This window comes from Sarcophilus harrisii, chromosome 4, assembly GCF_902635505.1.
Source record: "Sarcophilus harrisii chromosome 4, mSarHar1.11, whole genome shotgun sequence".
NCBI classification, from domain to species: Eukaryota; Metazoa; Chordata; class Mammalia; order Dasyuromorphia; family Dasyuridae; genus Sarcophilus; species Sarcophilus harrisii.
In genome coordinates, this window is record NC_045429.1 from 224,130,540 (window position 1) to 224,148,667 (window position 18,128).

General features: G+C 32.8%; 1 protein-coding gene across 1 annotated transcript in view; it reads left to right on the forward strand.

Annotated features, from left to right (window-relative positions):
* The window catches only part of ME1 (malic enzyme 1), a 238,082-nt gene that overhangs the window by 112,085 nt on the left and 107,869 nt on the right, over positions 1–18,128 (forward strand). The window contains 3 exon segments of the mRNA XM_031964580.1: positions 1,837–1,912; positions 3,194–3,355; positions 16,364–16,467. Of these exon segments, the coding sequence (XP_031820440.1) occupies positions 1,837–1,912; positions 3,194–3,355; positions 16,364–16,467 (342 nt within the window).

The following is an 18,128-nucleotide window of genomic DNA, read 5'->3' on the forward strand; positions in this document are numbered from 1 at the left end:
ACTTGGCCACTGGGGAATAACCATGACTTTCAAAGACCATAAAGTGGCTTCTACAAAGCTGTATTGTGATGCTTTGTGGTATAATGTCATATTTTATTTAAAAGGGAGAGATTTACTTGGACCAACTGGATCCATAGTTTGGTCCCAGGGCTGAATAAGACACTTATCTCCAAGAATCCAGCCAACAATGTGAGTTCTCAATGACATATACACACACACACACACACACACACACACACACATACATACACACACATACACACATACACACACATACATACATGGCTCAAACACGGGGTAGACTGAGGCAGGGGTGGAGTCAGGGTGCTGAGAGCGGAAACGGGACTCTGACAGGGTGAGGTGAGGCACCAGAGATAGGATGACATAATGGCGGGGAGGCACCTCGGAGATGGGGAAAAGCATCTTGATAAGACAGTATCTGATATTCTAATAGCTTGGGATGGGGAGAGGCATTCTGATATTCTAAAATATAAGATCTTTAAAAAGATCTAAAATATAAGATACGGATATTATCAAATATTCTGATTAAGAGGGAGGAGTGGTTTTGCAAGATTGAGCAGAACAATTAAAAACTGAGGTAAAACAATTAGGGAAACCTAGGCAAGACTGAGGATAATTAGGGAAACTGAGTCAGGACAATAGAAGAGAATGGCGGCATAACATTCCACACACTCTCTCTCTCTTCTGAATACTCAAATCATTGAATTACCTTCCTCTAGAAGGTCTTAGTACCATAATTTTGAAAAACCCTGGGTGAAGTAAATAAACCAAACTAAAACTAGAAACATGCAAGGACTTATGGCAAGGACCAATCCCTCCCTGATAATTCCAGAATTATTAGCATCAAGCAGCATTCCTCATTAGGGAGACACACAGGCCCCCCTGTTCAGGTCCTCTGCAGTTGGGGAGCATCTCAGCCAGAGAATCCAGTTTGAGATGGACAGTTTAAATATGTTGGAAAGGCTTTGAATATGATTCCTGTAATTTACTGTGTCTGCTTTCTAAGGATTAATTTATCTAAGTATAGAGATGTTAATCACCAATAAGTTAACCCATTGGTAAAGACTTCTTTTCTTTCTTCTTTCCTCCTCCTCCTCCTCTTCCCCTCCTCCTCTTCCCCTCCTCTTCCTCCTTGTCTTTCTCTTCCTATTCCTCTTCTTTTGAGTTTCTCGCTCTATCCAGTGTCATATTGAATCATTCAAGGTACACTTTTTAACAAATTTTTTCATGTTTACATGGTCACTGCTTCATTGTTGGTCAAGTAAGGAAATGAACTTCACACATACTAACAAATACTTGTATTTGTAAAAAAAAAAAAAAATACATGATTATATGAATGTTCCTTTGATTATTGCAGGTTTAGCCATTGAAAAACTTTGTTGAATAATTACTTAAATGTAATGGATCAAACTCCTAGAAATAATGTGAGTTTATACAGTAAATCAAATTCCTTATCTGGTTTAAATTGTTAAGAAATATCTCTATACTGATGACTTAACGTGGAAATATCCTTCATTCCTTAAAGAAAAGCTAGGTGTATGGAGTATAAACTCTTGTAGTTTCTACTATTAATATATAATAACATATCTGCTTTCTTAGAACCAGACTAGCTTGTTCAGAAGTTTGGGTACTGAGTTATGATTTTTTGTTCCTTTGCTTATAGTAATCCACATCAGTCGAGGGGAGTCCAAACATAGAGGCATTATTGAATGCTTGATGTATAATAGAAATATATATTGTTTTACTGAAATGTAATTTATATTATCATTTTTTTCAATTTATTTGAAAACTCTCTTTTGTTTGTTTTTTTGACAGAGGTCTCTTCATCAGTATCCATGACCGAGGTCATATTGCTACATTGCTAAAGTCATGGCCTGAAGATACTGTCAAGGTAGGATATGGTTTTTCCTGTAATATTTGTTATTTTCTCTATAAAATTTAATGTAACATCTTCCCTTCCTCTCTCTCTCCCTTTCTCCCTTCCTCCCTTCCTGTAGCTCTATCCACTGTGCCACCTAGCTGCCCCTAAATTGATCTTTTCTTTATGAATTTTGTCTTAATCTAACATCTACTTTATTTATGAATAACTGCCCATATGGTGTGATTTTAGGGGGTAAGAAAAGTCCACTTTCAAGGCAAGTTTTGATGAGTCTCCCTTATTGTTTCAACCTCTTCATAATATGGCACCATTCTTTCTTTCTAATCTTATTTCACATTACTCCCTTTCATTTACCATGTTCTAGGCCAGGGGTCCTCAAACTATGGCCCGCGGGCCAGCTGAGGACGTTTAACCCCCTCACCTAGGGCTATGAAGTTTCTTTATTTAAAGACCCACAAAACAAAGTTTTTGTTTTTACTATAGTCCGGCCCTCCAACAGTCTGAGGGGCAGTGAACTGACCCCCTATTTAGAAAGTTTGAGGACTCCTGTGGCAAACTGAGGACTTTTATTTTTCTCCAGATTCTATATTCTATCTTTTACCTCTCTGTACTTGCATAGGCTATGCCCTACAGCTAGGATAGACTCACTCACAGCTTACTTGGGTCTCTTAGAATCCCTAGTTTCATTCAGTAGTCACTCCATTTGTCACTTCCTAGTGGCCTTCTTCCTCCTCCTTTTCCTCCTCCTCTTGCTTTTTTGAGTTTCCCTCTCTATCCAGTGTCACATTGAATCTTTCAAGGTACACTTTATAACTTTGTTTTCTCATGTTTACATGGTCACTAGTCTTCATTGTTGGTCAAGCAAGAAAATGAACTTCATACATGGTAACAGATGCTTGTATTTGTAAAAAAAACAAAACAAAACAAAATATGATTATATGAATTTTCCTTTGATTATTGCCGGTTTAGCCATTGAAAAACTTCATTGCATAATTACTTAAATGTAATGAATCAAACTCCTAGAGATAATGAGATTTTATACAATAAATCAAATTTCTTATCTGGTTTAAATTGTTAAGATATTTCTTTCATTTGATTTTAATTTGAATTTTATATATGAATTTAATTCTAAATCTAAATAGATTTTAGATTTGAATTTAATTGAATTGAATTTGGTTTATTATTTTAAAGGCCTTCCTAGTCATCAGAGGTCCTTTACATCTATATTCATTATGATATGTATTAGACTTTCCAAATAGTTATTTATAGCAATAGGTTTCTTTTTCTCTCTAGGCTATTGTAGTAACTGATGGAGAACGGATCCTTGGTTTGGGTGATCTTGGCTGCAATGGAATGGGCATTCCTGTTGGTAAACTGGCATTGTATACTGCCTGTGGAGGGATGAATCCTCAAGAGTGTCTGCCTATCACCCTTGATGTGGGAACTGAGAATGAGGTAAATGATTTCTTAAGGCCTATAACATTTAAACAATTAAATGGATTCTTTTCCACATTCCTGGAATTTAATCCTTTGGTGTTTTTTTTTTTTTTCCTTCTAATCTCTCCACTCAAGGGTTAACCTTTTCTACACTTCCTTAGTATTTTGTTTGCTTTCTGATGAATGTTTTATACTCTCTTAATAAGTAGATTTTGTTCTGTGACAGCATAGATTAGAAATATTTCTGTTTACAAATACGTGGATCATCCCTACATGCTCTAATGTTAAGAGTTTGGTCCAGTACAAATTGTTCTTGTATTAACATGTTTTTCAAATGACTTAGAATGTACTCTTGTATTAGTTTTAGGATCTTTGAGTAAAAAAAGTAGATTATCTACTTTTCCATTCACTCTTTTTCCAGCTGATAGCTAGGTAAATGAGTAGCAACCTAGAGCATGAAAATTAAAGGGAAAAACTCCATAATGGTTATGAGAAATAATGGTCAAATAGGAATAAAATCCTAAGGCATTTATTTTATAATTAAAAGCTAAATCCAATATAAATAGTCATCATATAAGGTCTTACTCTCAAGTTGAGATCATTCAGTGTTTATAGTTACTTTTGTTACCTTCTTATCATTAAATTCTCAAATCATTCAAGTATTTGCCTTTTAGTTATACTAATACTTTGTTTGTCTTTGTCCTTTTTATGTATTTTTTCCATGCCAGTTTTGATTCTTGAACAACTGAAATCAAAATCTGTTCCTTGTTACCTAGATAAGAGTTTCTTAAACGTTTTCTACTTGGATCTCTTTTTGCCTGAGAAATTTTATGTGACCCCATCTGAAATCTGAGCCAAGGTCCTTCTGGCACCATTTGTGTATATATGTGGTACAAAGTGTGTATGTTGTTTGTTCAGACCCAAAGCTTCAGTGAAGTCTCACAATGAAACATGAACGAGTGCTGACAGAAACACCTTAGATTCATCATGCATTTGCTTTTGAATTGATTTTTGATTCTTACATTTGGGAACCTTTTACTATTATCAATTTCTCACTATCCCACATTCAGTAACATGACCCTATGTTTGGTCAAAACTCACAATTTAAGAAGCTTTGACTTAAGATTGTATATTTTTTATCTATACAAGTATCTGTTTTTGTAAAGCTATGTTTATTTATCAGGTGGGAATCTTGTAAAAAGTTCTTCTTACAAAATCTTTGAAAGCAATTTCCTTAAAAATTCTTATTTCCTGCACCATCAGATTTTTAAGTAGAAATAAATATTTTAAATTTAAAGGAACTTTAGAGTTCATCTAGCTTAACAACTTCATTTTATGCATGAAGAAACAAAATCAGAGAAGTCAATTGATTTGTTAAGGGTTACACAGATAATAGTTTACAGAGCCAAAATTCAAATTCAGGTCCTCCATACTATAAATTTAATCCTCTTTCTCTACTCTATGTTAACCTAAATATGCTTATCCTAAATAAATGTTTTCAGAAGTTTTGAAGATCTCTAAAAAAGTTATTGCTATCCTTCCCTAGTTTAAAATATTCCATATTAGTGAGAAAATATACTGACAACAATATTTAGAAATCAAGAAATCTATGTGGCATCTTAAAATGTCATTTATGAGAGATGAGGTTCACTGACTGTCTCCTCCTCCTTTCCCTCACCCTTCCAAAAACTAGAAGGCTCCTCTGGCTTTCTTTAAGGTTTTTTTCAAATCCCACCTTTTTCAAAAGTCTTTTCTTCATTCAACCCTTCCTTACTCTTTGCCCTTCACTGCAGTTGAAATCCTTCCTATTGTGGCTAATGCCTTCAGTCTAAGCTAACCTTCCCTTTGCTTTATCCAAATCTCTGTACATTATTTGCATGGTGATTTCCTCCAATAGAAGGTAAAGTCTTTGCAGGTAGTGACCATGTGTTTGACTTTCTGTGTATCCCTAACACTTAGAATAATGTCCGACACATAGTAAGCTGTTTAAGAAATGCTTGTAGATTGATTGACTAAACTGATGATGAAAGGACGTCATCACCCCAAACCTAAGAAATCTATTTGAAAATTATTCCTTTTGTCTAAGAAAAAAGTTGTAAGCATATGGCTGCCAAAGAAAGAGTTAAAAACATTGCTTTGTTTGATGTTTCTGAAAGAGTCAACCAACTTTGGGGTAGTCGTTGGGGCTTTTCCTAGATACTATTGTGCAATTGACAGTTCTTCCTCCATACTTGTAGCTTCCTTTTACATTTTTTCTGCCCTTCAATTCCTTTATGCTGGTTGAATGCTCAGAGGTCCATATTGGGATAGATAGATAAGTGGCTCAGTGGGAAAAAGGGCTGGACCTGGAATCAGGAAAACCTGAATTGAAATCCAGTCTCAGACACTTACAAGTTGCATGACCCTGGGTAAATTATGTAACCCTGCTTGCTTCAGTTTCCTGTGGCATATAAACTGCTATGTCTTTTCTGTTGTGAGAATGACTATCTGTTTTCTTTTTAGTGCTTACAAAGAGGCAGATCCATCTTATCTTTACTTTCCCCATGCTTGTAATGATTAATGAATGGTCATCATATTCTCAAAAGACCAGAGAATAATGGGATTTCAATTTGAAACCTCACTTTAAAAAGATTTCTGGCCTTCCCTTTATATCAGTTTACCAAGAACCCTTATGTGAATGGTCAGCATCATTTACAGTAGCGTGATAAGACTAATCTTCTAGGGCTTCTCCTACTACTCCCTCGCTGGCCTGCCCTACCATACCATATTTTTCCTTAATTGGCATTACTAATGAATGAAAAAGCCTCACCTTGGGGTCTTTCTAACTTGGTGAATGTCTAAAGATCACATGATTGACCATATCCTCCCCTGCTCAACAGATACGTTTCCTTATGGAGGCAAACACCACTTCTATAGAATCCAGTTGCCATTGTATCTTCATTGATTGTCCTTGCTATGTTAAAGTTGAGTAAACTTATTAATTGCTCTGACTTAGGAGGGCCTTGCTTCATTTCAACATCAAATTGTAACCAATAGGATGCTAGCTTAATCCTTTCCCTAACACTTGGTGGTGTTATGGAATCAAGGGTTTACACTTTGTGATAATGTGGCCAAATTTAAATTTATTTTAAAAATTTTAAGGGTTTAAAAATATATTTAATTGGATTTGGAAGTTGTAATGTGTCATAATTCTTTCTGTTAATTTATAGATCCTCCTCTGAAAGATGAGTAGGATGGGCATTGAAGTGGGAGGGCAATAATGGATTCCCCTGTCCCCTTGAGAAAAATTGGGGAAAATAAGGTAGTATTATATGTTTTTCTCTTAAGGACCTCTAGTTATATGTTGTATAACAAATGATCCCTGTTTCTTAATCTTATTGCTGAAATTACTCCCAAATAAAGAAAAGGCCAAATATCTTTTTTTTTTTATATTAAGTTTTTAAGACTCTAGCCTATGTTAACTTTTCTTAAGTAAACACTGTAATGTAATTTCTAATTTCTATCCCACCTTGCTTGTTATCTGTACTTTGTGCATTTTAATATATATAGTTGAGAGCATGTATTTGTTGATGGCTCTTTCATTAAAATTTGTCTTTTCTGCATTTCTCAGCATCTTTTCTGCTATTTTTCTACATTGTAGCAACTTTACATATTATGTGGAATGGTATTCATTAGCAAATTTCTTTTTTCCTCTCTTTTCAGACCTTTTTTTTTTTTTAATCGTTTGCACTAATACAAGTAAATGCGTTCTTAATAATCCCTTTAGATGTACTCTATTCCTATCTTGTGTATATCCAAAACAGTACTAGTAGTGGATTTGTGAATTTACTCATCAAAATTGGTAGTGTTCCACATGCCTTTCTTTGCTTCCATCGCTTTATTTTTAGAAAAATCCAAATATGCTCCAGCCACAAAGAAATGTATGAAATTCACTTTTGGCAGGCAGCAGTATCGCATGGACAGCCTTGCTCTAACTTCTTTCTCTGTCTCCCTCCTTTATTTTTACCCTGTGATATCTTTTTCCTTCTTTCTCCCATGCCTAACCTAATTGCAAACATAAACAATACTACTCTCAGTATGCAAAGTTTAAAAGGTTATTATGTTCACTAGTATATTGTGAGTACTTCATAAATAATTGTACAATATTTCTTTTTTCCCAAATGATACTTGACCACAGCAAAAGCAGTATCAAAATGGTTTTTAAAAATTATCTTATTAAATTACTTTTTCATCTTCAGATCAGTCCTCACGTATATAGAAAAGATCATAATTATCTCACTTTTTAAATTTCAAATAATAATATCTTTAATGAACACTATTATTATCAGATAAATTTCTTGACCTCATAACTTTTACAACATGATACCTTCTGTTTTACTATACATAAGTCTTCAAAGGAATTCACTACATGATTTTCATCATATAGTTGGTTCCTAATGGCTAATATTCTCTCATATCAGAATGGAGAAGACAGAAGAATGTAAAAAATTAATCAAATTTTGACATCTTTTCCTCAATTTTTTTTCTTAATTCAACACACACACACACACACACACACACACACACACACAGAGAGAAATAGAAGAATTTTAGTTCTTGAAGCCATTATGAGCCCACTGGCTCTTGAGCTTTAGTTAAAAGACTGCCAACATATTGTTTAAAAATTCTATGTGTAAGAGAATAGCTGAGATTTGAGGCAACATTAGATTTCAGATTTTATATTTCATTTGAGTTGCTTTTAAATAATTTTAAAAAATTAGAAATCCCCCATTCTGCAGGCTTTGCAGGAGGGTTGTGTGTATATGTATAAATAATAATTAGACCTCCTTTCAAAATAGATTTTATTTCATAATGCTTTTGGAGGCCTCTTTTATCTTTTAGAACAACTAGGGATCACATATGTTACTTGAAAATAATTTTTTTTAGATTGAGTGGCTAAAAATGAAAACATGAAATGGTAAATAAGTAATCATGTGCTTTTTTTTGTTTTGTTTTTCCACTGAGGCAAATGGGGTTAAGTGATTTGTGCAGGGGCACACAGCTAGGAAGTATTAAGTATCTGAGGCCAAATTTGAACTCAGGTCTTCCCGACTTCAGGGCTGGTGCTTTATCCATTGTGCCACCTAGCTGCTCCAATCATGTTCTTTAATAAAAGGCAGTTGACAAATTAACTTAATTTTATATATAAATATCTTGTGAAGTAGTTAGTCCAAATACTTTTTATTCCTATTTCCTTATAAGGAAACAGCATCAGAGAAGGACACAGATATATCAGAAGTGAGCTTAAACCAAGTTTTTTTTTTTTTTTTTTTTTTTTTTCCAAATCCTTTTTTCTTTTTAATTTGCCATTCAGTCGTTTTTACCTAATTTCCATGAAACATCATTGATAGGCTCAACTGACATCAATGGAAAAGCTACAGAATAGGAAGTAATTTAGTTACATTTTTGGTTTCATCTGTTCATTAATATAGCCTTCTTTGATACAACTATTAAGTGCCTACCTTTCTTCTTCTGCTAGGTGTTGGATATTACAAAATTCAAGCATACCTAATCTTTGCCATCATAAAGCTTAGACTTTAATAGAGAGATAAGACACAAATACAGATACCTATATTATTTAATATTATATATTAAGTGCTTTGGACATTTGCAAAACCAAATGCTATATATGACTCAGGGGGAGATGTCAAGGGATCAGAATTGCACACACATACCCCTACCTGAATAAAAATCTGCCATACAGCATTCTCAAGAAGTGATCAGCCAAATTTTTCTTGAAGGTTACTGAGAGAAAACTTCTACTCCCTCTATGTCCTATGATTCCAAATCTAGTACAGTGTATTTGTAAGTTTTTCCTCTCTATACTGTACATTATTTTTATTTCTGTCTAATGAGATTAAACAAAACAATTCCAATCTCTCTTGTAGAAATACTTTAAATATTTTAAGGTTTTTGAAAACTTAAAGATGACTATCATTTCCTTTACGGATTTTCTTCTCCAAGATAAATATTCCCTATTCCTTCAGCTGATGCTTCCAGTGATACTCCCCTGAATGTAATGCCAAAAAGTGGCTACAATACTTCAGAGATACTCTGACAAGAGTAGAATGTCAGAGAACTTTTTACATTCTCCTTTAGCGTCTCTTAATGTAACATTAGCTGTTGTATTTGTTGGTGGGGGAGGCCTCCCTTCCTTCCTTCTCCCCCCACTTCCATGTCATTAAATGATAAGTTGGGTACAGAAAGATAGGTTGTTGAGAGATTATAAAAATAATTTTAAAGGAGGTAATATTCATATTGAACTTTGAAGGATTGGTAGAAATTCAGTAAGTAAAGAGGGGTCAAAAGACCATCTCCTATATGGGGATGAGCACAAATTAAACACAAATTTTCTGGAAAAGAGTGGGATTTTGAGGAAAATCATTGTTTTCACAAAGTTATAGGATTGTAGAAGGAAATAATCTGATATTAGACTGGAAATATAGGGCAGTACTAGGTTTTTAAGGGTATTGAATGCGAGGCAAAGAAGTTAAGAGTAGGAAAAGTTTAATAAATCAGAAGAGGAAGGTAGAGATCAAAGGGGAATGAATGGTATACTCTAAATCCATGAGGGAATTGTGAGATTATGATTTCTATATCCTCTCAGCAGGAGTGAGACAATCTGTGGGAGAATATGAGAGGAGGCACTGGGGAGGAATTGAAACCAGAGAACTGAGAAAGGAGTTAACTCATTAAGTGGGAGATATTTGCTATGATCACATACAATATGATGTAGAAATTCATCAAACTCAACAGGGAAATAGTTGGGAACAGGGAAAGAGGAGGGAAATAATACTGGAATGGGAATAGACATAATAAGCAAAGCGAACTTTGGAAGGTAGATGCCAAAAGAAGGATTAAATGGAAGAAGATTTTAAAAGAATTTCTGGTTGAGGTCAGAGAATAAAGAAGAGGCAGTGAAATAGTAGCAGACTGATTGCTTCATTTATAAACCACTGGTGTTGATCACATTCCTTCTTTTTCACCACTTCTTTAAAAAGGAAGAGGTATAATGTGCTAAAAAGAAGTAAGTAGGAAAAATGTCTCCAGTAAATATCTCTGATAAGGATTTGGTATTCAATTAATTCAAAGGTTTGTATTTTAAAAGAATAATTTTCTCAGTATTTAAATGTTCAAAAGATTTGAACAGATTGGTCTCAAAAGATGAAATTGAAATTATCAGTAGCTTTGTATAAATGCTTCCAATCATCTACAGTAAGAGAAATTAGAATTGAAATAATTATGACATCTACTTCATACATACCCAATCAATTGGTAAAATTTATAGAAAAGGAAAATGACAATTATTGATTGGGTGGTAAGAAAAGATTGCTGGTGAAAGCTAGAATTTATCCAGTTAATTTGGAAAGTATTTTGGAACTATACTAAAATTCACTAAACTGTGCATATCCTTTGATGCAGCAATATCACTTATAACCCTGGAGAATGAAAGAAAAGATCCACATATTCATTCATTCATATTCTCTCCTCCCCCCCCCCTCTTCTCCTCTCTCTCTCTCTGTATATATAAAAATGTATATTCTCTAAAATGTATTTACAAAGAAATAGATTTATATATTTTTTAAAAGTATCTATAACAACACTTAGTTGTAGGAAAGAACTAGAAACAAACTGGATGTCTATCAATTAGAAAATGGCTGAACAAATAGTGGTATATAAATAACAATAATTAATACAGTATCCACTGATAATAATTATGGTAGCTAGAATTTATATAGCACTTGTATGCAAAGCTTTTTACAAATATTCGCATTTTATTCTCACAACAACCCTGGGAAGTAAATGCTATTCATACTCTTATTTTATAAATGAGAAAACTGAAATAGAGTGATTTGTCTAGGGTCATACAACTTTTGAGTGTTTGTTGGACTAATATAACTAGTACCAGCATAGGTGACAGCTAATGTAAATGCCTGGAGTTGGGAAATGATTTGAACTTGGGTCTTCCTGACTCCAGGCTGGATTCTTTATCCACCATACTTCCTAGTTCCTTGTGATGGAACAGAATATAATTGTGCAGTAAGAAAAATTAAATTAAAAAATTGCAGAAAATCCAAGAGCTGTTACAGACTGTAGAGGACAATGTATGTAATAATAACAGGCTTGTAAAAAAACAAAAACAAAAAAAAAACTGTGCTTCACTCTAGGAATACAAGGCAAAAGGATAGTGACTGCCTACCAGGGACTTAGAATCTGATGGAGAGATTCAAATATAAAATCCTCTGTTTGATTTTCAAAGCTTATCACAACCTAGCTCCTTCCTCTTTTTCCAATCTGTCACACACACACACACACACACCCCCCCCCCCATATTTTTCAAACCAATGACACAAAATCCCTACTTGTTTTTCTCAAAAAAAAAAAAAAAAATCCATTTCCCAACTCCAGGCATTTTCATTGGCTGTCACCTATGCTGGTACTAGTTATATTAGTCTATTCCAGTGGTTTCTATTATCTGCAGGGATATTTACCTTATTCTCCTCTAGATACTCTGTGAATCCAGTGACACTCTTCCCCAAAGACACGCCCATCTCTTGATTCCCTTTGCATTTTCTCTGGATGTTCTTATGCATGGAATTCTTTTCCTCCTCATCTCTACTTTCTGTCTTCTTTGTCTTTCTTCAAAATAAAGTCCCATTTTCAACAATGCAGGAATAGCAGAGTTGGAAAGGGAAGAAAGATAAGGTCTATTTTAAATAAGTTGATTTTGAGATACCTCTAATACAAATAAATTAAAGGTATCCAAGATGTCATTGGTGATGAGAGACTGGAACTCAGAAAAGGGGTTAGGGCTAGATAAATAGAGCCAAGAATCATCTCAGGGTATTCATGCCTTATGAAAAGCCTCTTCTGGGAAGTCTTTCAAACAAAGAGGACAGAGGCACATGGCCTGGATTGAGATGATGCTCGGTCAAAAATAATGACTAAAGCAAGTCTTTCTTTTTCTCTCTTAATTTTGCATAGAGGGAAAAAAAGCATTGAACATCAAAGCTAATGATTTGAATTTAGGATTTTCATTAATGTGACCATATCTTTATGACCTATTTACATCACATTGTCCCCTTATTGAAATTTTCCCCCTTTAAGTAACACTTGGTTTCCCCAGAGGAGTATCTAATACAGAAAAAAGAAAGGTATATTATGCAGGAGATGAGGTTTACAAAAGAACAAAGTATAATGAAACCCTACAACAGCTGTGATTCAAATATCTTTTTGTCAGTTGGGAGAAAGTCCCAGTTACTGCTCTCACCCAATTTATTGGTTAGGTTGCAGAATTTATTCTTCTCAGTGATATAGTTTTTGAAAACATAAAACACTTGGTAGTAAATATCGTAGTCACTCAAGACGTACAAACAATGGTGAGATTTTCAAAAATTAACTCATTTCCTTTTGTGCTCTAAATGAATAACACTTCAAATTGGCTTATTTATTTCTTAGTACTTTCTTGAAAAGAATTAATGGAATAGTTTGCCACTGACAGCTTAAAATTGCCATAGTTCTTTTCAGCTGTTGAGTGTTTTCTTCTTTTATCTGCTATTTGGGTTTACCATTCATTACTCCAAACAAAAACATAAAAGAACTTATTGGTTTTTCTTTCTGAATTGTATCACTTTTGTGAAATCATATGCATTTAGCTGGAAAAAAATTTCTAGGCTTCAGTGAAGTTATACTTTGAATGGGGTTGAATTATATATTGTTGAGCTAATTATGTCTTTTCAATGTTCAGTCAATAAAAAGCTCATGACTATTAAATCGATTATGTTTTCATGGGAAATTCATTACCATTTTGCATTTAGTCCATTCAGTATTGGGTCATCTTTAAATTAGTTATTTATGTAGCTTACCTTGGTGATAGTCAATTGTGCAGTGCCTAAAATGATATAATACATCCTTTCTACTGTTATATACGGGTTTTTTTTTTCATGATTTATAATTAATTTGAAAGAAATATTTTTTATAATGTTAAATTTGAAAACAACAGGATCACCAGGACCATATTGTCATTTTATGATTTGAAGCTTCTTTTAGGTACTTCAAAATATGGCTCCACCCCTCATAGTGCTGTTTTTAACACCTCTCCAATCTATCCTCAATAGAATTGCCAAGATAATCTTCCCAAATAAAAACTATTGGTTTCCTACTAGATTAAAAATTTCTGCTTTTCTGAATATATTTTTGAGTTTATTATGCTTTAGAACATAACAATTTATAAAATTCCTTGAGCATTAGAATGAAAATGAATTAAAGTTCACAGTATTTATATTTATTGTCCTCTACATATATATCAGATACTGCTTTTTTCATCCTGTTGTATTTTATGGTCTTGTTTATTCTTCCTTTTGATTCATCATATTTTATTAGGTTTGTTGAGGTATCTTATTGTGTTGTTATCTAATTCTTTGTACAATTCAGTTAATATTGCTTTTAAAACATAGCTTTTAGGCTTGTGTGTGTGTGTGTGTGTGTGTGTGTGTGTGTGTGTGTGTGTATAAACTTAATATCATTCTTTTTTTCCAGTTGTATATTTAACATAATTCCCTTATTTCTTAATACTTTCTAATTTAAATTAACCCATTATCAAGACTGTAATTCCAGATGTTGTAGAATCTGCTGAAAAATAAGAACTTTTATTCTAGCCCCTCATTTTAGATATCGCTATCTTAAAAGTTTTTCCTTTGAACAGCATATTTTTCATTTATGTTCTAAATCCATTCTTACATCAATTATATTGTATAGTAGACATACACTGCTTTTATTTGATGTTGTAATTGTCAAATTTAGTTTTTATTCTGTTATTTAGACTATTGTATAGTATTTATTTTACAAGCTGTTATTTAGCAATTGTTTTATCAATAAAGAACACACTCTATCTTACTTTTACTAATCCGGCACTGTTCTTTTCACATATAGACAATCCATCCCTATTCACATTTCTAACACTGAACAAAATTACTGTTTGTATTATTACATATTAAATTTCTTTTTTTTCCAATTTCTTCATATGTCTTCCACATATATCTTTCACCTTAGATAGAAATGCTCCACTGGCATTATCCATATTCTTTCTCTCCTCTCCTTTATTTTTCATCTGTTTTTCCATAATCATTGTATTCTCTCATTTTTCCTTAAAAGATTAAATTTTCATGTTTTTTATTTGTTTCACCTTTTCATTCCCATTTATGTGCTTTATCTATTAACCAGAATAAAATTATAGAATTTTAGACTTGAGAAGGACCTAAGCAATCATCTGATTCCAAAAAGAATTCTTCTACATGATTGATCATTATGTTTTCCTTTTCCCAGAGGCAATTTTCTCTGTAAATTTTTTACTCTTTTTTTTTTTTTAAACTTGACATATAAATTGCTTTATTTTTTGGCATATTCTTGATTTGCCTACATTTCTCTATCATCTTTCTGAAATCCTTGTATTTTTATTCAGTTCAATTCAAGTTCAATTCAGATTGAATGCAATCTAATATTAAAGATTTAAATTTTTAGGGTGTACAGTTTTGTGGATTACTGCCATCCATAGAAGGGTAAAAAACTGAAATGACATCTAAGTTTTAACTTTCTTTAAAGATAAAAATTGTTTTCTTGATTGGAAGTTTTGCTTCTAAAAATAATATAAATTGTTCATATATTAAATCTACTATATATTATCTGATATATTCAATCTTAGAAAAATTGTAATAAACCATTTAGATTTTGCTTGTTTTAAGAATAAGTAAGACTCTCTGTGTGTATACATACATATAGTACTAATTACTCTATTAAATAGATAAGCTATGAATTATGAGGCTAGTATTTAAAAATTCATAAGAAGATGAAAAATTCAGACACCGCTTAAATGCCATGCTGCTATGAAGATTATGCTGGAGTTCCCCAGGTGATGTAGTAGATAGAGCTTAGTTTGTCCTAGTGTCATGAAGACATGAGTTCAAATCCTGCTTCAGACACTAGTTGTGTGAGTCTGGGCAATTCATATAATCTCTGCTGGCTTCACTTTCTATAACTGTAAAATTATGTCAACAATAATAGCACCTGCCTCCCAGAATTCTTGTGAAGATCAAATGGAAATATTATCAATGCACTTAATACAATGCTTGGCACACAAATAGTAGGTGCTTAATAAATATTTGTTTTCTATCTTAGTATAATTATAGTTTCCTTGCTTTTCAATCTCAGTAATAATTTGTTTGCAAAATCTGAATTTATATTTAGCTTGTCTCCCCTTAACATCAAATAATGTTGAAGATCACTTCCATTTGCTTTAAATTATAATATGGAGGAAAAGAAAGAGAAGGAAAAAAAAAAAGCATTTATATAGCATCTACTATGTGCTAGGAGCTGTTTTACAAATGTTACCTTGAATAGTTCTTTATGTTAAAACATTAAAATTTAAAACTAATGTTTTTAATATTAAAAACTCCTTTTTTTTTACTTTATATTTTTATACCCAGATAAATAGAATTCTGAAACATAGTATTGTTCAAATTGTTTTGGGGGTTATAGTAATAATAGTTAGCATTTATATAGATAGCACTTAAAAGTTTTCAAAGCACTTTAGAAATAATCTTGCATTTTGTCTTCACAACAATTTTAGACTATAGGTGCTGTTTTCCCTTATTTTATAGATAAAGAAATTGAGACAAATTAAGATTAAGTCATTTGCTTTGGGCCAAACTAATAAGCTAGTTTGTTTTTGTAGTTAAATTTGAATTTAGGCATTCTAGACTCTAGGTCCAGTGATCTTTTAACTGTATCACTAGCTGCCTTTAAATATAAGAATAAAAATTCAAGATGAAAATTTACAAAGCACTTTTCCAGAATAATCCTGTGATAAACTAAAATTCAGAGATGTTAATAACTTGCCTTCAGATAAGTATTAGAGCCGCATATGTTCAGTGAAAACTCTTCCTGCTGTATTGTTGGCTTACCCATTATTCTCTCTCTCTTTCTCAATAGGAGCTGCTAAAAGATCCATTATATATTGGACTGAGGCAGAAAAGAGTGAGAGGAAATGATTATGATGCATTTTTGGATGAATTCATGGAAGCAGTTACTTCCAGGTATGTATATATTTCTATTTTACATTTTTCAGTGTATACTATGTAAAGAATAATCGAAGTTGCCTCCCCCCCAAAAAAAAAAAAAAAAAATATATATATATATATATATATATATATAGTTGTTATTGTTACAAGTTTTTGTGAAATGTGAAAGTTAACAATATAAAAGTTCCAATGTATTAAAGAAATAGAATTTAAAGTAATTAAATAAGAATTGAGTAACCTATATCTCGAGTTAATTACACATAATTCGTCATTTATAAATTGTATGACATATTAAGCATTCATCCTTGTAAGTGATTTCTTTGGCTAGTAGAGATAATATGATGTTTACCTCAACAAAGGAAACATTATATCTATACTTTTCTTTCTTGAACTTCCTTTCTTTCAAGTTTCACTGAAAGTTGTATTCTGCATCTGTATCTCTGATAGATTAGAAATGGGTTTTAGAATCTGATGGCTATGAAATGCTAGGACATGACTATTTCTAGAAACTAAATTGCCTAATACTTAATGAGTCACCAATAAAAGTGAACAGTACTAGATTCAGTTATTTTCTCTTTGCTGCATCAGTGAGTAGTGGCAGAGGAAGAGATGGATCTTGAGCATAATTTTAAGAGTATAGCTCATGAACTATAAAGCACTAAGCCTTTCACATTTAGCTCCTGACCGTTGATGGGCTTTACTGGACAAAAAGATTTAGCTGGGAGAATTTGCTTTGGTAACTCAGCCCAACAAAGGAGTATTCTAAGTGAAAATTGCTTGGTTGGCCTTAAGCTCTTGTTTTCTAAACATGGGACTCAGAAGGAAGATACCTTTTTTGACATGAGTTTAGTGGAAGAGTAGTTTCTAAAGTTTGAGGAACAAGGTAAGATGAATGACTAAGCAGGGCAGATGGTATCAGAAAAGGATTTTACTAAAGTAAAGACTTATGCACTCCATAATCAAGAGCTAATTAGGTAGATTCTTAAGGCTGAGACCTGATAGCCTTGGCCAGCCAGAGCCATGGAAAGAGAACTAAATTATTTTCAGGAGCACCTAGGTTGGCAGGTACAGTGTATGACCCTGAACAAATCATTTAACCTCATTCTCACCTGTAACTTAACCTCAGTCTTCACCTGTAAAATGGGGTTAATTACCTTCCTTTATTGTGAGGATAAAATGAGTTAACATGTGGTTTTCAAACTTAAAAGTATGATATAAATGTTAGCTATTGTGTTGTTATCATCATCAAGGGATTTGGCAAGTAGGAAGTAGATAATAAGTAATCCATGCAGAACAGTCCAAATAGCTCATTAAAAAGAATGGAACAAAATATGTTACTCTTGCCCCTTTCAGTCATTTACCCTCCTTTTATATTTCCTTTTAGTTGTTCATAGTAAATCCCTATTAAACCACTTGAGAAGTTGGTATGGGTACTTCAAAATACTTAAATCAGTACTGAAAAATGTACAAGTGATGTGTAAACTATTTGGTACAAATTGTTTTCATTGTTTTTACGAGTGCTGGATGGGATAAAGTGTAAGATAAAGATAATATTTAATAGTCTGGGTCTAATCAGAAAATTTTCTGAAGGAAGTGGATTTTGAGTTTATTTTTAAAGATTCAGGGTCAATCTGGAATACTAAAACAAAAGATCATATAGTATAATCTGGAAAGCT